This window comes from Aquila chrysaetos, chromosome 8, assembly GCF_900496995.4.
Source record: "Aquila chrysaetos chrysaetos chromosome 8, bAquChr1.4, whole genome shotgun sequence".
Lineage (NCBI taxonomy): Eukaryota > Metazoa > Chordata > Aves > Accipitriformes > Accipitridae > Aquila > Aquila chrysaetos.
The window spans coordinates 43836370-43856119 of record NC_044011.1 but is presented as its reverse complement, the minus strand read 5'-3'; the positions used below and the strand labels follow the sequence as shown (position 1 = coordinate 43856119).

The window sequence follows — 19750 nt, the reverse complement described above, 5'->3', positions numbered from 1 at the left end:
CCCACCACGAGCCACCGAACCCCCCCCCCCCCCGGCAGAGGCGGCAGCGTAGGGGTGTCCCCTCCCTTCTCCCCTCGCCTCCGTCCTCCGGCGGCGCGATGTCGGCTCCCTCCACCCCCCTCCTGTTTAACCTTCTCGGGCCGGCGCTAGGCTAAAGCAACGTGGCGTGCCCGCCGGTGTCGTCGTGGTCCACGCTGTTGAGAATGGCTGTCTGGTCTTCGGGGAGCTGCCGGTGGCAGAGGTCGTCCTTCAGCGCCGAGAGGCGGGCGAAGGGGTCCTGACGAGGATGTCTCTTCTTCTTGCGGAGGCAGACAGCTTCGTCAGGCCACAGTACCTGAGAGCTGGGAAGGTGCTGAACCTGGGAGGCAGAGCCGTCTGGAGGGGGAGAGAAAAGAGATGGGACCAGAGCCGGCAGCCGTCGGCAGCACCGGCAGCAGGCAGAGCACTTTGCGTGCCGTGAAAGGGAGGTTACGGCAAGTCCGGCCCCAAACCGGCCGCTCGGCGAGAAGGGAAAACTAAGTGAACACTCAAAAATAAAATGCAAACCAAATCACTAGAGATGGGAGATGCATGGAAGGGCAACTCGGTTTGGAGGCAGGGGAGGGACAGCCTGCGGGTGAGCAGCCCGGGCAGCCATCCATTCCCGGGGGCAAGGGGTGAGGGCAGCATCCAGGCATGGGCTTGGAGACCCGTCCCCGGCACTGGAGCCAGCAGGGACCTGCCCGAGCTCTGCCCACGGGGAGACAGAGGGGATGCTGTTGGGAGCCGCAGGGTCCTCGCACTCACTGGATTGTTTTCTGGATTTCGAGGAGCCCTTGGATGACTTTTTGGGCTTCTTTATCCGCTGGTATTTCAGAGCTTCGAGCCTCTCAGGTGCAGCAGCGTCCCCGGACGGAGATGGACATTTTCTAGGAAGGAAAAGCAGACAGGCACCGTCAGCGGCTCTCAGCCACGCTCGGGCCTCTGGACGTCCCCGGTGGGGGATTGGTCGACCCCAGCCAGCTCTGCCGTGGAAAAGGAAAAGGTGAGAAACCCGGGGCCGAGGAAGCGGGGCCAGCCAGGCGTGCCGGAGCGCGGGGCGGGAGGAAGCGAGGCGCCCGTGCGTGCCGCTCCGCGGGGTCCCCGCCGTCCCCCTACGTCTCCTCCGCCTTGCCGAGCGGCACCGCGAGCCCGGCCGGTCCCACCGGCGACGTCCGACGCCGGCCCCGCGAGAGAGCCGCCGGCACCCCAGCTCACCTGCCTGCCATGCCAGCACCACTAAACAAAAAAGGACGGGGCAGATCCTATGTCCGATAAGGCATTTCTGGGAAGCGGTGGGAAACCCCTTGGGATGGAGAGAGAGGAAGAGACAGGCAGAAGCGGCACGGCAGCATCGAGACGGGCACCACGAGCCACCCAGGGCGGACAACACCGGTGCCACAAACAGCAGAGAGGCAGGATCCTGCCCAGCCCTGCTCCCACAGCCAAAAAAACCAGGGGCCACACGACAGACAGGGACACGAAGGGCACACGCCGACAGAGCCAGGAGCGGTACCTCATTCCCAGGTCCCTGCTATAAGTGACAACAGAAACGCAACAGCACGGGGGTGTCTATTCCTTAACACCAAGAGGCTTGGGAGCTGGGTTTTCTTGCCCTGGGAGACAGGACATTGAAATGAAAACACTGACAAGGTTTTATTGCGAGAGACAAGGAGGGGATTTGCAAAGGGATGTTTCCTGCAGGAGAGCCAGCAGTTTTACGTGGTAGTTTTCCAGCCTTAGCCCCTGAGTAACTCTTCTACAGGAGCCAGCTCGAGGTTAAGTGGTCTCCCCTTTGCAAAGGGTTTTTTTGCTCTACTTTCTTCACTGTACCTGTTTTTCCCATCCATGGATCGGACAGTATGACTGCTGTGGAGAGCAGGGCAGTAGAGGAAAACCACCTCCTTAGGAGAGCAGTTGGTCCAGCTCTTATTATCTATAACACAGCACAGCATCCCCCCCTCTCGCTGCTTTCCCATTTTCTCCCCCTCTCTATTTTGCTTTCACGTCCTTCCAAATTGCACCAACACCTAATGCCACGAAAGGAGAAATCTGAGTCAAGGCAGCAGAGGCCACAGGTAACGACCTGGCATCAACCCGAGTCACCGCAGAGCAACCCGCACACGAGGTGCCCAGAGTTGACGGGAAGCATCCACACAAAGCGCCCTTCATTGCAATAAAGCCAATGCTTGAAGCCAGGCTCCGGAGAGAAACGCCTGGAGATTTAAACCAGCGTGCCTCTAACAAGCCTGTCCTACCCTTCAAGAGGAGATGACACTCTTCTGCTCTCACAAGTTGGTCACCGGAGGTCAGCGACCAAACCTTTTCAAAACAGCCATGCAAGAGGACAGCGCTGATAGCAACTCCTGCATCTTCAGGCCTCTGTGACCGGGGTAGGGATCAGGAAACCCTGCAAGCCACAGGCTCTTCACAAGGCAGCAGGATGGGCAGGTAGAAGAGTCACCTCGACTGACTGCAAGGAGGCAGGATCAGTGCATTCAGACTCCTGCTTTGTCACCAAAAAGCCGTGGCCGAACTCATCCGCCTCGCTCCCGATCCGTCAGTAAGGTGCGACCCATCCGGCGTTGCAAAAACGCTGCCGGTGGAAGCGGCAGGGAACAGGCAAGCACACGGGCTCAAGCGCGGAGCCCCAGCGCGCCGGGTCTGTGGTAGAAGAGCACGTCCACCTGCGGTGGCTTTGGAGCTTCTCACCTCCCTTGGGTTTCAGGCGGAGCCTCTCAGGCATTGAAAACACCCCGCAGGCTTTCGCCTCTGCGAGTCCCTACTCATGCCACCACTGCGGAGAGCACGGCGTGATAGCAACGCTTTACGTCTGAGATCCCGAGCGGCTGCTGGAGCGGCGATACTTCAGCTGGAGCGGCACAGGCGAAGAGCTCCCGAAGGATTTTTCTCCCCGCGGGGAGCAGACGGGGTTGTTTTTGAAGATGCGTGTGATCGCAAAGCTTCTCAGTTCTGCCGTCAGCATTGGAGAGCACCAAGAAAAGTGCAGCATAAGCTGATAAAGCAGCTGGGACGCAGCAGATGCAACAGAAACCCAAAGACTGGGGTATAGAAAAGCCCCACATTTCCCATCGCAAGAGACATCAAGATGTGGATGCTCCTGGAGAGCCTCTCTGTTCCAGCTGCCAGCAGAGCAGCACATCAGCCAAAGATGAAGCAACTCATTAGACAAGCTGGTAGTCCTGCTGGCTGGATCCAAGCGAGAGCTTTCCCTCGGAGGAAAGACGACGTTTACAAGCCCGTTGAGTCGCAGTGCTTAAATGCCTTCTTCCCAAGTGCGACCAGCCTCTCGTGAGGGATGCTGCGAGCAGCGGCTCCAAGCTCCGTTGGGGCACTACCCACTGAGCTGCACGCACCAACGCTGACAGCTGACGGACTGCACCCCGTACACACGCTGGCTCAGAGCAAGACCACAGTGACCCAAAGGGCCAAGAGCACGGGACTTCCCTGCAGCAGCTTCAGCTTGAATGGTCGATAGCAGGCTTTTCCCATTTATATCCGCCATCCTACGATTCCGTCATTTGCACAACAGTTACATTCAGGCAGGTACTCGGCTAACGGTGACCTCAACTGCTCCAGCCTCGGTCCATCTCCCGTGGAGCTCACGTGTGCCAAGCCCTGGATGCCGGCGAGCTCGGCGATCCTGCCGCTGTCCTGCCCATCGGCATCTGTCTTCTACCGCCTGCTCCTACCACCCAGACAACTTTGCCAATATTATTAAAGCTCAACTTGTAAAAGGCTCTTGCTCTTTCCATTCTTTTTTCCTTCTAAGAAGATGCTACTGTGGCATGTTGACAAAATTAGACAGATTTACGCAAGGGATTATGAGGAAATTGCCTGAAGCTCGTTTCCACTAGTTCTCCATAATTGGACTTGTATTTATACACACAAATATAAACAGCGAGCGCACTGAACCCATGTGTCACTATAAATACTGTCTGACCTCTGGCAAGGAAGAGATACAGAGGACGAAACGATGTTACTCATCAGCCAAATTTTATCTGCTCTACCCACCCTTTATTTCTTCAAAGGACTCCAATTCTTTCAAATTAATTTGCATTTAAAGCTCAGCCAAAAGCCTCTTCCTGCCCCCAGAGTTAGCATTTTGGGCAGCTGCCCGTGCACGAGAGATATCTTGAGCACCAACAGATGAGAGGTTCAGAGAGGTGGGCGAACTTCTTCTAGAGCCTGCAGTGCAGAGCCAAGCAAAGGAGCTTCAAGAAGCACACGTGAATTCCTGACGCAAGCCTTCCAGAGGTGCGACAAACACCCGGAGCAGCCATTTTCCTCAAGTCTTCAAAGGACGACCCTTCTGAACGAGCAAGGGTCTGAACTGCATGGACAGAGAGGTACTGGAGAGGCCGCAAAGGTACGGAGAGACCTCAAAGAGCCCCAGGACAGGAGGAGGTAGCTAGGGGAGAAGAACTATCCAACCCAAACACACATCTCGGCTGCTCTTCTTCAAACATCTTTCTACGTACAAAGCAAAGATGCAAGGCAGAAGGCCCATGAAAGCATCATTAACCTCTTCCCACCCAAAAGGGGGAACCTATATGAACGAAGGGTCCAGGAGATTCAAGGGCACAATACATGTATTTCACCTCGTGGAGGTCTCAACACACATTCCCTGCCTCCTCCTCTCCTTGAGTCAAGACATTGACATCCAGGAATAGTATGGACATGTTAGAGCCTCCACTTGGGCCAGAGTCCACCGCGTCTCAGCCACCGTGTCCTTCAACCAACCCTTCATCCTCCTCGGACGAAGAGCTCAATTCACCTACGTGAGGCTCCGCCTCAAGCTCAAGTCCTGCGCGATCCCATGAGATGTCCTGCAAGTCGGAATTCGCCCTCTGCTCTGAGGCAGCGCCGGCTGCTGCCTCCATCCCGGCATGCCATCGCGCATCGCTTGAGATCCTTCAGAGCGAGAGGTGCTAGAGAAACACAGCGGTGACAGCCCCTTGCCCCAGAGCTGCTGCTGCCAAGGCACCGCAATGACGGAGGAAGGGGCTGGTCACAGCAGGGAGCACACCGGAGAAGGGGGTCCCTTCTACAGGTCTGCAGACACCACGACTCATCTACACAACGGACTTCACCATGCTGACGGGAGAGGAGCGGGGAGGAGAGAGGGCGAGGGAAAAGGGGCCGGACTGGAGAGGAAGAGGGGGATACAGTCATGGGGAAGGGGGGGAGAGAGGAAGATAAATGAAAAACAGGAGTGAGAAAATATATAAGTAAATTAAAGAGACTGAAAAGAAAAAAATAATAAGAAGAAAGAAAGAAAAGGAAAACGCACTCAGACAAGCGGACTCACAACTTCTCCAAGCAGGAGGCGGCATGAAACACATGCAGAGGATCAGCACATGGACAGTCTTTAAAGGGGAACCTGTTTTCTTTCAAGCGGGGAGCGAGGGATGCTCCTCCTCCCGCACACCAGGCGCCGACGTCCCTTCATCACTCAACGCTACGCCACGGCCAAGCCCCCGAACTCCCGGCGCCGGCAGCGCTGGCCCAGCAAGGGGGAGGCCGGGGTGGCCGCCCAGGGCAGGCTGCAGTGCCGAGGGGCATGGGTGCTCGGTGCCTTGTCTGTGGTTTTTGGGTTTCCCTCTGCAGGGAGAAGACAGCGCCCTCTTCCCCGTTAGGAAATGCACCACTGCGTGCTGCATCCAAAGAGAAGAAGATGGGGAAAACTGCTCGTGCCGACTCAGTAACGGCATTTTTTTGATCCCTGCCCATCGGTAAAAACTTCCTGACCTTCATTCACCGAAAGCCAACGTGCTGCAGCCGCCACCGGGCCCGCAAACTGCACCTCCCTCTCCTCCTCTCAACTTTTATTACTGCAGTACAGAAATCTGGCTGGTCTGGTATAAAATCCCCATGCTCCGCATGCACTGACAATTTTATGACCCCAAATCATCAAGAAATTACTTGGCTGGGCTCTTTACAGGATTCCTCGCTTATTAAAGTGAGATTTATTCTTCTGGCTTCCCCTTTTTGGGGATAATGAATCTGGAGTCACTCCTGCGACTCCAACCCCTGGCAGCATCTCCGAGTAAGACACACGGCTGCTCCTCCGCAAGCATCCTGCTGGGCAATACGACCCCGCTCCTGAAACCCCATCAGCCCGCAGCACCCAGCACGGGAGACAGGAGCCAGCCAGGATCTGTGCAACAGCCACGCCAAACTCGGACCTGAGCCTGGACTCACATCTGCTGTGCTAAAGCCACGTTCACTCGTGTCCCTAATGCTCCTGAAGCAGGGAAGCACCACAGAAAAAGAATAGAGAAAACAGTTAACGTCCTCAGCGAGGGCTTCCCCATTTCTCGAGAAGTCTGGCACAGCCCAGATCTCACCAAGGCTTGGTTCTAGCTCTGCTCCTCATGGGACACCCTTCTCTGGGATCGGAAGAGGAAAACAGAAGAAGGTGGTCAAGTGCTCAAGAGCTTTGGAAGGCTGCAAGGCTCGAACTGGAGGAGTTTTGCCATACCAAGAGGATGGCTCTTCCACAGAGCACACATCCTGTACCTGCTCTCATCAGCCGTGACCCGACACTCCTTCCTCACCTCTCCTGCTCTCCCCACCCCAGGACAACCCTACGCATCAGCTGAAGGAATTCCACTCTCCTGGAAACATCCACCTGACTTCTCTAGGCATCTCATCTCTCTCTCTCTTATGAGGCTCTTCTCCACGCCAACAAGGCTCCTCAGGCTGTTAAGAGAGCATCGGCCAGGACCTTGACTCTTCCCATCCAAGGCAGCAAAGCTTAAGTTTTTGTTAAGACCTGTCCTAAGGAAGCTTGGGCATGGCCAGGCCCTAGAAACGGTCCCATCTCCAATCCCACCTCTCCTTCCATAACCAGCCTGGCTGACAGCCAAACGGGTCAGCATTCCAAATCCTTGGGGTCAGGAGTGACTATTATCCCATCTGGCTTTAGCGGTTTTAGTGATATTTTCTGCTTCTAAGGTCTGAAAACCATCTCCCAATTACTCCATCCCAGTACCACGGATGCCCATGGCCATCCAGGAAACTGGTTCCATGAAGGCAGCCCTAGAGGTATTTTCTTGGGAGAGTCTTTCAAGATCTGCTTAGGGCTGTTTAATTACAGCTGGGTCAGAAGAAGCCTTAAAGATTTCTCCGAGGAGTATTTCAGAGAGGGAGGGCTTTTACTATGACTACACTTGTGACGGGAATGATAAAACACCTCACCGGCAGTCTGAAACTGTAGTTATGCTGCTGCCAACCACGCAGTCCATCTTGAAAGAAAGACTTCTCCCATTTCCCATGATTGAGGAGACTTGGGAAAAAGAATACAGATCCAGGTACTGCTGGGAACAAAATTCTCCATGTCCTGGACTGCAGCTGGAGACTGATTTTCGGAGCCCCACTCTGAAAGCACTGTCTGCGGCCGGTTGCTCCAGACGTGGCTGTTTTACCTGGCTCCAGGGGGTAGCCGCGAGCTCCTCCTGGTTTGGATCATCCGGGACAACCCCACCTCAACACGCACCTCCCTAACACCGCACAACCCTCGCGCCACGCAAGCCCTGCCAGGGCTGAGGGGTGCCACGTGTCGCCATCCTCCGAGAAAGGAAGGACGGCCACGGGGAGACAGCAGCTCGGCTCATCCCAAACCTCAACACGAAGACACGGCTGCCAGCACTGGGCTCTCCAGCCCCGCTGCCACCCCAAAGGCAGGGGAGCAGCGGCGTGCCGCTGGGAGGGGAAACCCAAAAGCCACAGAGACTGTGCGTCCAGAGGTGTTTCCTAGTGTTTTCAGATTCCTTATTCCCCTTTAAAGGAAGAGATGGTATTGGAAAAGCCCCTTCCGTGTCCCCTCTCATGCCCCGCTCCCGGCCACCCTCCACAGCGCCCACACCATCCTTTCGGACATGGATCACCCTTACCTATTGAGCTGAGGAGAAGCTTGTCTCGACAACACTGCCCAGATAGCTGAGATTAATCAAAAACAAAGCAGTTATCAACACCCGCAAGGAGCCGAGCTCCGCAACACATCAGCACGTCAACAACTCCAAAGGAAAAGGAGGGAAAGAAACCAAACCGAAACACAAACGAAACGAGGCTGGAGAAGAAAGGGGGAAAGAAACAGAAGAGAAAGGAAAAGAAGAAACGAAAACAATAATCAACAAAGCGAATGGATACACTGCATAAAAGCACGGACAACAGTGCTGCTCTAACACGGATCTGTCCTGGAGCTGGGTCTCCTTGGGGTGCCCTGGTTAGGAGACGTGGACATACGTCTACATACTTAATTGCATCGCTCCGTAGCTGTGTTTTCCAGAGGCACACAGAAGTCGTTTCAGGCTCGTTCAGCTCCTCTCCCTCCCCAACCTCTCCCCTGAGCCCTCCTCTTCCTTTCCCCCCTGCGCACCCCCAGGCGTGCCGTGCCGGAGGGGTTTTCTAAGGCCATAACGCTTCCAGGTACCAGAGGGCGGGAGTGAAATGCGGAGGGCACTGCGGGGTGAAACGCTGCCTCCCCCCTCCCCGAAACACACTTCTCCGTACGCCTCCGACCGCGCCGGCTCCGCGGGGCCGGGTGCCCCGGCCCCCCGACTCCTCTCCGCTGCAAGCCGGAGTGGGGCGGGCGGTGTTTCAACCCCGCCAGACAACAAGCCGAAATGAAGCGAGACGAAAGGATGGGACGAAAGCACGGCTACGGGGTCTAAGGTGCTGTGAAAGACAGAGGGAAAGAGGAGAAAGAGAGAGAGAGGGAGAGAGAGGGAGAGAGAGAGAAAGAGAGAAAGAGAGAAAGAGACGCTTTTTGCCTGGAGCAACCCTGGTACCTGGAAAACCAGCCGCTACTCTCTAGTGCAGCCACATCCCTCTTTAGGGCAGGATCTGAGCGTGCCGGCAGCCTCCCGATCTCCGCTGGGGTTAGTTTATTTTTATTTTTCCTCCTCTCCTGACATGTTGCTGGTGTGGCTAAGTCCTTGATCTCTCCCTGCCCGCGTCCTGGGGCTGCAGCATCCCTTTTGCAGGTGGGGCGGTGACCGTGATAGCTGTTTCTGTCATGCATTAAAGCTCTCTAGACTCCGCGGGAAGGAAGAGGAGGAAGACAGAGGCGCGGCGGCGGCGGCCCTAACGTTCGAAGAAAGCCAAGAGCCAGCAGCTAGAAGAGGAAACAACCGCCAGTGACACCAGGACACTTACCTACGCGAGCCAGGAGCCAGGTCTTTGCACGCCTGGTAGACGGCCCGTAGCCCGAGTCACGGCACTCCCGGGTTCCCCAAAGGAGCCGCCGGGGAGGAGGCAAGCGTGCGCCGCCGGCGCCGGGAAGGTCGCCTGCCTAAAACCCAGCTCTCCGGGGCAGCGGCCATGCAACCCGCGCCCGCGGCGCCAGCCTCTTCCTAGCAAAGCCCGCGGGACGCCGTCTCCAAAAGGGATGCTGCAGCGCGCCCAGAGAGACCCTACGAGTTGGGATGGCGATGGCGGGGAGGGAGTCAGAGGGAGCGGGTGAGGCAGGGTGGGGGAAAAGCCGGGAGGGGGCCGGGGCGGGGAACGGGGCGGGGGGGGTACCACAGGGGCTCACGCACTTACCCCGTGGCGGCTACCGTGGTGGATGTCGGCTCCGGCTGCAGAATCTCCTCGCCGGCCCTCCTCGGAGAGGGGATGTCTCCGAACACGTCCATGGTGTCCACGGGCAGGGAGGAGCCCTGGGAGCCGGAGTAGCCGGTGGCCAGGGAGGCGAAGGCGGCGGTAGGTCGGTAGCTGGGGCTGCCTCCCCGGCTGCTCGGCGCTGGGGATCCCGTCGACGGCGTGGACTTGCGGGAGAAGCTGACGGCCGCCGGGGGCTGCAGGGTGATCTCCGACACCTCCGCCTGCTGCTGGATGAGGCCCGGCCGGGGCCGGGCGCGGGCGGTCAGCTCCGGGGAGCTGTTGCGGGAGCTGAGGGGGCTTTGGGTCAGAGGAGAAAGCCTCGAAGGTTGTAGCACCACCTGATGTAAACTGGGCTCGGCCCTCCTGACCTGCCGAGGGCTGGGCCGAGGTCGGGGTTGGGGCTCGTACCACCTGGTGTCCAGGCCGAATGTGCTTGTGCCGCTGGGGCCGACGGGCTCGGACGGTTCGTGGTAAGGCAACACGGGTATGCCCATACCTTGGCTGGTATGTCTTAGCTGCCCTTGACATCCCATGGGTTGCATAGGTTTGTCCTGCCACTTGGTGGTGGTGGGCACGGAGGGTTGGCCCCTGCCGGGCGACTTGCCGGTCCAGCTCTTTGGTGCCTCCAGGGGCAGGATGCCCGGGTAGGACGCGGGGACCACCTGGAGGGAGGAGGGGGGCGGCCCCCGAGGAAGGCAGCCGGTGGGCTGGGCGCCCTCGGCCGCCTCGCAGGGCTGGAGCTGGTGGGGGAACGGCGCGGGGGCCGGCTCCAGGCCGCCGAAGGGGAACTCGGCCCTGCCCCAGGGCTCGGGGGACCGGCCCCCCGTGGGGGTCTGGGCCAGGGGCAGCGTGCTGTTGGAGGCGTTCTCCCCGTTCTCCTCGGGGATGGTGGGGTGTCCGAAGGGCCCCTCGGGGGGCAGCGGCGGGGAGGACATGACCGAGCTCAGCGGGCTGACTTCTGGCATGTAGAAGGGCGGCGGGTCCACCTCCCCGGGGCTGCTGCTGCTGAGGTAACCGTAAAACTGGTGGTGGAAAGCCCGGGGGGCCGGCGGGCGGGCCTGGCCGGTGGCCTGCAGGGCGCCGGGACCCTCCAGCGCCCGGTGGAACCGGGGGCTGTATGCTGGTGGCTGAAGGTAGGACTCCTGGCTGGAGGAGAGAGGGGTGAGCTGAGCTTTCAGGGCGGTGACCGAGGCCGGGACGACGGGGTCGTCGTTCTCCTCGTCCGACTGCCTGAACTCGGGGTACATGTCCGTCTCCTCCACGAAGGGGAAGCCCTCGATCCGCCGCGTCTTCAGGGATGGCTCCATCTCCGCCGGGTCCATGACGAAGCGGCCGTCCGGCCCGCGGCTGATGAGCTCGATGGGAGTGGTGGCCTCGGCTTCGGCCTCCGCCTTGGAGACGCTGTACTTCTTGCTGCTGATGGCTCGCTTGGTCTTCTTGTAAAGGGAGAGCTCCTTCTCCTTGGTGGGGCTCAGCATCCGCTTGGCCTGCGGGCCCTGGTCGTCAGAGGACTCCGAGGGGGGACGGAGGGTGCGGATGCTCTCGGGACTCACCTTGCCGGAAGACAACCTGGACCACAGGGGAGAAAAACCGAGAGAGGGGACGGTCACCCGGAGGGGAAAGGAGGTCTCCTCACCCAGAAGAGCCGCCGGTCAGATCCAGAAAACAAAGTGCTACCGGCTCTCAAAAGAGGAACTGCTGGGAGAGATTTGCGGGGGCTAGCCGGGACGGCAGAGTCTTGCCCGGCCGCGGCACAGGCCAGAGGACCAGCAGCAGCACACATCATCCCCGCTCCTCAGGAGCGGAGCTCAGCACGCTCGGCATCCCCCCCCAGGGCAGGCAGCTCACACCAACGCCTTGCGACAAGCTCCACCAATGCCTTGCGACAAGCTCCACCAACGCCTTGCGACAAGCTCCGCAGCCCCAGCAGGACAAAAGACAGATCCAGAGCCCACTTCCAACTCCTTCAAAGGTCTCCTATGTTCACCTGAGCTATCCATGCCCAGGAAAGCCCCCGAGAGGAGGGACATCAGGCAAACGTCCCCTCCCGCAGAACTCAGCATCTCACTTGGAGATGCTGATGGATCATTTCAGACCAACTTTTTCTCCTGTTCTCAACAGTCAAACTTAAGGCTGAGAGCCTCAAAAGGCAGAAAGCATCACTCATCCCTATCCAAAAGCCTCGGACAAACAGGATTGAAAGGCAAAAGGTAGCAGATCCAACACAGACAGTGCAGGCATGGTTATTTCAGTGCAGTGGATAAACTGAAAAAAAGCAAGATTAAGATCCACCAGCAGAAGGAGATTTTGCAACGGTCCAGGAGCCAAAGCATCAGGCGTCCACATCTCAAACTCTCGCGCTCACATCGGGAAGATGCTCCCATTCATTAGCAGCTATACATGCTTTTGATGGGCTCTGCAAGGAGCTATGGCTACTGCAGCAGCATGAACCACCACCTTTGGGCACGTGTGGAAAGAGGCTTCAGCAGGGCACGCTTCATGGGAAAAGAAAAGATACCGATGTAAGATTCTCTGAATTTCCCAAGAAAAAAACAGAGCCAACAGAGAACGACCCAAAAAACTACACTGAGCTTGTACGAAGGACTCTGTATGCAGCAGGCCAGCCCTTCTCCTAAGGAGCCCCTTCAAGCTGGGCGTGTAATTGAGTTCCAGCGGTCAGCTCCACCTTTGGTCAATGCTCAAAGATCCAACGGGGTCATCTCTTAGCTTAAAGTTTGCTGCATTTGTCCCTGCTGCTTTCTGCTCCAAAGCCCGTTTGTCTCCTGTGAACCGTTGTGTTCCCACAAGTTCAGGGAAAACCCAAAACAACTCGTCAGAAGCAACCAAACAAGGTCAGACATTTCCATTTGAGCCTTGCGACAACTGTAGGAAGGAGGCACCTTGAAGACCCACAGCCTGGTGCTGCAGCTAAGACAGATACTTACGGAGACTCCAAACTCTTCCTGCAGTGGGTTATCGAGAGAGGAGGGTCTGGAAGAGAATAAAAAGGGGAAAGAAGAGAGAACACTAAGGAGGCGCAACACGACAGAGACAAGACAAACTCAACATCAAGACAACAAAAGACACTCAACAAGAGGCCAAGGTTTCATTGCTCCAGCGCTTTAATGGTTGCTGACAACAAACAGCTCCCGTCACAGGGTCCTGCCCGTCCTACTGCCGCAGTCTCGCAGGCTAGAGGAGAAGGAGCCAATTCCCCTGCCCTCTCCGGCTCCCCAGCCGCCCTTTTCCCTAACGGCCGCTCCTGCACGGCGGCTGCAGTCCCAGCTTTCGGGAAGCAGAGCGGCAGGGTCTCTCTCCTTTGCGGGGGGGGTCTTCTCTAGCCTAGCGCGGCCCATCGGGCACTGCCCGCTCCGGGTTGGGCAGAGCTGGGCAGGGAAGCAGCTGGAGAGCCCAGCTCTGGGGGGACCTCGAGGAGTTGAGCGGTCCCCCCTCCATCTCTGGCCCAGAGGACACCCCGGCCCTAAACCCCCGGCTCTAGGAGTTATCACCACGCGAGAGCGCTCCCTCGGAAATCCCAGGCTAGTTTCTCTGTCGCCTCTTCACCCACCCTGCCTCTCCCGCTCCCGACCACGGGCGCTTTCAGGCACAGCCGAGGGATGAAGTCAGGGCTTCACCTGAGGACGCGCATGGACGGAAGAAGAGACAGACAGGGAAGAAGGTTACCACCACAACACAACCAGGGAGGAGAAACGAGGAGGAGGCGGGAGGGAGGAAGCAAGCACACCGGGGACCGGCTCACCTTTCTTGCGCTTGAGCTTGCGTTTGCGTTGCTTGTTGACGAAGCAGGCGGCGAGTGTGCTGAAGAGGATGGCAGCAGCCAGAAAGCAGATGGTGGCAACGATACCAGCCAGCACCGGGCGGGCTAGACCCTCGTCTGTCAGGTCAGGCTGAGGGAATACGTCTGGGGGAAAACCACGACAATTAGGTGTTACGCACACACCCCTGCCTGCTGCCTTCCCCAGGGACCTACCACAGCAGTGAAGGCAACTCGTACCAGGAATGATAACCTCTAAGTAAAGACCCTGCTTCCAACCTGGGGAGAGCGGTCAGCGTTGCTGCAGACCACTGCCAAGGGATTTAGCAACCTTGCACCAGGTAAACCTTTTTGTCTTAGCTGATAGACCCCCAGGGAAGAAGCCTCCACGCCACACAAACACGCGCTTATGTGCAAGCACACACAACTGCACCAAACCTGTGGTTATCTCCTGGCTGAATAACCCGCTGCAGCAGCACAAGGTATTTTACCCTGTTTGTCAGTGCTTCATTTCAGCTTTTCAACGAACCCTGGGCTCCGAACCCTCATGACGGCCCTTCGCTGACCACCAGCGCATCCGAACCACCAGCAGACCTCAGCTGCGGCCCTTTGCGGATGCAAGCCCAGCACACACCAGCGTTCCTGCCGTGCACTCGCACGCAGGCTCAGCACGCTTTCGCCAGCCTGGGAGGGCAGCTGCCTGGGGCCGGGGTGCACGCACGCCCCGCGGGCACTGCCAAACCCCATCAGAAAAATTGTGCGAGAGGAGCAAGGGCAAGCAAGCAGGCAGTCTGCAGCAGGCAGGCTCTCTGCACCGTGCCAGCACCACTTGGGGGCAGAGAGAGACTGCTGCATTCCTGCGTGCAGCAGAGCTGGGTGGCTCCTCAGCTTTTCCAGAGAGCCACAAAAGCAGGGTTCACCCGCCGCATCCCCATCTCCTCCCTGCTGCCCTCGCCTTCTCCATCGCAATCACGTACCCTCGCCTGTCCCCTGCTCGAGAAGCATCCTCCAGACTGGACCGGGGTGCAGGGTACATGCACGAGCTGCAGCGTGTTGCAGTCTCCTGTTGCAAAGCTTTTTTTCCCCTTTGGACTCTGCACTGCAGCGCTACGTTTCCCTCTCTGCACCTTTCATTCCCATTTCCAGGCTGCGCAGTGCCCGGTCAGAGCTTTGTTCTCTGGGCACCCCGCAGAGCTGAAATGTGCTGCCACTCTGCAGCAGCGGATGCCCGACAACGCTGCGCTCCGCGGGAAGGACTAAATGGGGCGGTTTGTCCTCGCCCGCTCCGAGTGCTGCTGGTCCGTTTGCATCAGGAGGCGGCACGGGGCCAGCAGCGTGTCCAGGACACCAATCCTAACCGTACGCCCATCGGCCCAGCTCACAGCCCCAGCGTCTCAGGCAAAAGCACAAAACCAGCCATCGCTGGCGTAAGCAAGTACTGATGCGTGACCTGAGCGCTAGCTTAGGTACCTGCAGAAGCAGAGAAGCTCCCACAGCTGGGGGGAGAAGAAGGAGCCATCCCTTACCTGTACTGGACACGCCAGCAACGTTGCTGGGTTCGCTGATGAGATCCTGCATGACCGCCAGGACGCGGAACTCGTACCAGGTGTCCTGAAACGCCAAGCACATCCGTCAGGTCCCCCGCCACAGCCTCCAACCTTACCCAGCTCCTTGAAGATCCCGGCACGGGGACTGAGCCACCCCAAAAGCTTCCCCAGAGCTGCAGCAGATGGTGCAACACCAGAGGTATGGTGTGGGCAGCCCCTGCTTACCTGGGACAAGTCCTTGGCAAAAAACTCGTTCTCGGTCCCCGGGATACCATCATCCAAGATCTCCCACCTCTCCGCGACGCGGAACTCCATGATGTAGCGGTCAATGGGGAAGCTGTGGTTAGCGGGAGGAAGCCACGACAAGAGGACGCCTTGCTGTGTCCGGTTGGCTGTTAGGCACCTCGGTGGGGTAACCAACACCAGAGGCTCTGGAGTTGTTACAGGGAATGCTGCAGACAGAGCAGATGGGACAGGGGACACCTTTGAGATGGCGCAAGAGACGCTCTCCTACGTGTGCCCCATCAGCGGCAGACGGACCACCGCAGCAGCGGCAGGTCCCACCTTTCAGGAGTTTAGGGCACATCTCAGACGTGTGCTCTTATCTCAGAGATACGAAAGTGGCTTTCCAAAAAGCAGGGGACTAACGATGCAGTGACTCCAAGAAAAAGGGGCACAGCGTTAGAAAACCTCCTGCTTCCTCCCGCCTCCGCCCGAAACAGCCCCAAGGCAGGTACTAGTGCAAGGCCCTTTGTGTTAGCTCCCGCTCTGAGCTGCACGCAAGTGATTTTGTGCTCTAATAATACCTCCTGACCCCAGCTGAACTTAAGGAAGATCTGAAAGGTGACTGGTACAGCACAGTTCTCCTACGCCATCTCTTAGGACAAGCTTTCAGGAGCCTCATGCATCCAGCAAAGTCTACAAGCTTCAACGAGGACCCTCCACGAACTATCTTCTACGCAGCTGGAAACTACTGCTGCTGATCACCATCTCTGTCCCCAGCAGATAGGACACACGGACCAAGGGAAAAGGCCACTTCTCCCCATGGACCCCCTGAATCCCTTCTCCCTCCTCCCCTTGTGTCCACAGAGGACCTACCTAGAGTGTTCACAGTGACCACCTCACTGAAGGAGCTGGTGCCCAGCTTGTTTTGAGCCAAGACGCTGAACTGGTACGCGGTCTCGGGTTCCAAGGTATCCACCAGTAGCCAACTGGAACCAGCTGGCACAGGGAGAGACAGCCAGTCGTGGGGGCCAAACTGGGCTCTCTTCATCCTGCGGAGAGAAAAGGGAGGATCCTCCTCAGGGAAGGTGCCTTTGACAGGGAGGACAAAGAGGCAGCATTAACTTCTCAGGCGAAAATGGAGCTTTCCCGAGCAATGATTTGGTTTGACAGCAGCAATGTGTATGGACGTGGGGCAGCCGCTTGCCAGCCAAGAGCTGGCTTGGGGACAGCGCACACGAGGACTGCCAGGCACGGGGCACCATCCCGTTGTGCCACACCAGCATCTCCCGACTCACGTGGACACTGTCACCAGCCCTCCCCTCTGCCGTGCACCACCCGCACCCTCTGAGCAGGATCAGGGACAAAGGCGATGCCAACAGCCCCACTCTGAGGTTATCTCCATCAGATTCCCACGGGCAAAAGTGGAAGCTGCCGCATTTTTACTCCGGTGAGTGCTGCAAAGGGGACGGCTGGAGCAGGAGAGGGGCCCTGTTCCCATTTATACCTTGACAGCTCCCAAGCCAGAGCCAAGTTTTCCCTCAGCTGTAGCCCCGTACATGCAATCTCCCAAGAAACATTTAACTAAATCACCATTTTTGCCATAGTTGCACAAGTCGGGGGCTGCCAGCACAGCCCAGGGCATAACTTGGGGTTTGGCAGTGCAGCAGAGGCTCTTGCGGGGAGCACAGGACACAGCCTTTCTGCAGGGGTCTATAACCCTCAAACCCAGGGCAAAAAAAAAGCTCCCAGAGCCGCCCCAGTGCGACCCCAGCACACACGAGCGTGCAGCCACCCTCACAAGCCGTAACCCCGCCGGGAATCAGCACAGTCAAAGAGCCCCATGTCCCGAAGCAGCGTCACTGCGCTGCAACGATATTGCAAGTATCGGTGCCCACGTTAGAGAGATGCTCTAGGAAGTCCCAGCCCTTGGCTGCAGGTTTCGGTGGTGTCCGCAGAGGATTTGGGAAGGATTACTGCAGACAGTCTCTTCTGCATAGGTAAGTGGGCATATCTGTAGCCACTGGCATACAGCCAGGTAAATCCATCGCGTAGAAAGTAAAAGATGGAGCAAAGACAAATAACGCCGCTGTAAAGGGAGCAAAAGGTGAGGCGGGAAAAGCAGCAGCAAGCTATGGAAGCAAGCAAGTCGGCAGAGAGCCATGCACGTGCAGCGTGCCTCCACCAAACCGAGCGGCTGCGGGCAGGAAAGCCTCTGTATCACCGCGGCTCTGGCTGGGACTACAGCTGCCAGGATCCCTCGCCGCCACAGTGGAGGCATGGAGGGCAGCGGAGCAGCCCGTCACCCAGAGCAGGTTTTCCCTGCAGCATTTAACCCCACCACATTCGCATCCCTTCTCCCCAGCGCTGCTGCGGGCAGGCACGCAATGGCGAGGGGCTGAGGGTGGGGAGAACGGAGGGTAAATGCAGCGCGGGGATGGGAGACCACCCTTGCCGAGGGACAGCGTGTACGCAGGTGGGATGCTGCGGTGGCCCTGGCCATCCCTGGGGAGCAGGGTTTGCATTTCCAGCATCAACAACGGCAGAAGCGGGAGGAGAGCATGAACTCCACAGGAGGCGAAGCCGTGTTTTGCTTGAGCATCCCATAGCCACAGCAGGGAGGAAAACACATGGATGGCTAGCATCCCTGGTCCCACAGCCTCCAGGGCTCACATCGTACAGTCAGGGCAAGAACAGGTCTCTGCCTCCCTACCCCAGGTCCCCACAGCACCCTGTAAATTACCTAAGGCAAGCTTAGAGCAAAGATCCTTCCCTGCCACTGGCTGCTCTCCCCGGTGTGGGGTCTGGAAGAGCCTTGAGGAGGCAGGAACCCAGCAGCAGGCTGCAGAGCAAGAGCAGCAGCAGCTGCCACCTCCCTCCAAGGTGAGCCATGTCTCCAGAGCAGAGAGGTTTAACCACTCCTTCCCAAAGACGTTTTGATCAGAGCAAGGTCTGCACCGCTCTGCTCGCTCCCTCATTTTTCCCCTCTGCTCGCTCCATTCCTTCTTCTTTCCATCTCCCGACAGACTGTCCAGCCCCACCCCGCAAGTGTCCAGCCTCGGGCTGGAGCACAGCAGAAATCGTTACAGGCAGCGTCCACCCTATCAGCAGTCTCCATCGGGGCAAATTAAGGCAAGGAAGGAAAGAGAGAGCAAGAACAAAGGCTGAAGAATGCCAGCCCAGGACTGGGAAGGGAAGGCGTCATCCCCTCCACGTTTGCAAGGACAGCTCTTCAGAAGAGGAAGAGGACGAGGACAAGAGCAAGTGCAGAGCCCAAAGAAAACCCCAACCTCACTGCAGCTAAATTTCACCCTCCCCTGGGGTGAAAGGGTGCCCTGGGGGAAAGCCTGCAGGGACGAGCCCAGCCCCGTTGCGGGAAGGCAGGAGGCACCCACTGGCTTTGGGTACCGGGTAGCGCAGGCTGGCACAGGAGCGATGGGAGCGAAGCCCTACAAGGCTCAGACCCGGCCAGCATCTCACAGTGGCTGGTTGTGAACTCAGCTGGGATTTAACCACCTCCAGGGAGCCGCAGAGCAAGGAGAGATCATTTCTGCTTAGTCACAGCTCTTCCAGGACGCACTCTATAAAGGTTGCGTTTTCCATCCTCTCCCTGGCTGTTAAGCTTCATAAACAGTTTATCTTGAAATTAGATGCCAGAGGCAAAGTTACATGAATGCTAAGCGTCTCCCTTGTACCACAAGCAGAATAAAACCTGCTGGGGCAGACGGAGGTACTGGCTAGCACAGAAGGGAGAGGAAATACAGGAACTACACGATCCCACCACCACCCATCTCTCCGAGGCACCAAACGGGAGCTCAGCCCTTTAATACCCGCAGGCACAGAGCTGGGCACGCCACCCTCACCACCCTCCTCCCCGCCGGCTGCTCGAAGCTCGGGTCGGCTAGGAAAGAAAAGAAGCAGAGAGCAAAGCATGCCGGGATGACTCACAGAGGGCCGTACCAAACTGAGAAAGTCTGCTCGTATCCACCGTCGTAGCCGGGCTCCCAGGAGACATTGGCAGAGGTCATAGCGACCACAACGTGCACGCCGGTCGGGGCGTGAGGGCTTGTGCCTGCGGAGAGAGAGGGATGGGTTAAAGGGGAGCAAGACCACGCACTAGCCAGCAAAGGCAAGGGGGCTGGAAGGAGTCTGCTCCCAGCCTTGGTTCGAAGGGACTCCTCTTGCACCAAGCACGGGCCACCTGGAATTTCTGCTAGAAATAGCAGCAGGACAGCTGCGTCCACAGGTGGCCAAAATAACAGGGCAGAAAAAGGCAGCTCCACCAGTCAGTAACATTTAAAGAAGACGCTGCTCTTCGCAGGAAGCATCCCCATCTCCTGCCTTTACCGACACGCTGCCTGGGGGACTCAACCCAGGCGCCCGTCCCCTGCCCTGCCCGTACCTACGACGGTAAGGTGGGTGCTGGCAGTAATGCTTGCGACGATGTTGGTGGCGACGCACTCCCACTCGCCGTGGTCGTCCTTGCCGAGGGAGCGGATCTGCAGGGTGCCGCCGGGCAGCGTGTTGTGCTTGCTCCTGCTGGGCTTCCCTACCTTGG

At 58.1% G+C, this 19750-nt stretch overlaps 1 protein-coding gene across 13 annotated transcripts in view; it reads right to left on the bottom strand.

Moving 5' to 3' along the window:
- IGSF9B (immunoglobulin superfamily member 9B) overlaps positions 1–19750 on the bottom strand; it is a 50621-nt gene that overhangs the window by 10082 nt on the left and 20789 nt on the right. For 8 of the 13 annotated variants that reach the window (XR_003924612.1, XR_003924613.1, XM_030022535.1 and 5 more), the window contains 10 exons: positions 19595–19745; positions 19141–19264; positions 16069–16244; positions 15196–15422; positions 14950–15034; positions 13409–13570; positions 12594–12639; positions 9589–11217; positions 787–908; positions 132–375 (listed from right to left, as the gene is read on the bottom strand). Coding sequence is in view for 10 of the 13 variants with exons in the window: in XM_030022535.1 (XP_029878395.1) it covers positions 152–375; positions 787–908; positions 9589–11217; positions 12594–12639; positions 13409–13570; positions 14950–15034; positions 15196–15422; positions 16069–16244; positions 19141–19264; positions 19595–19745 (2946 nt within the window). In the remaining 3 variants the exon portion in view is untranslated. Of the gene's footprint in view, positions 1–131; positions 376–786; positions 909–7937; positions 7984–8834; positions 9161–9588; positions 11218–12593; positions 12640–13408; positions 13571–14949; positions 15035–15195; positions 15423–16068; positions 16245–19140; positions 19265–19594; positions 19746–19750 lie in introns of those variants that run through there. The other 5 variants (XM_030022538.1, XM_030022532.2, XM_030022536.1 and 2 more) reach the window with 4 other exon arrangements.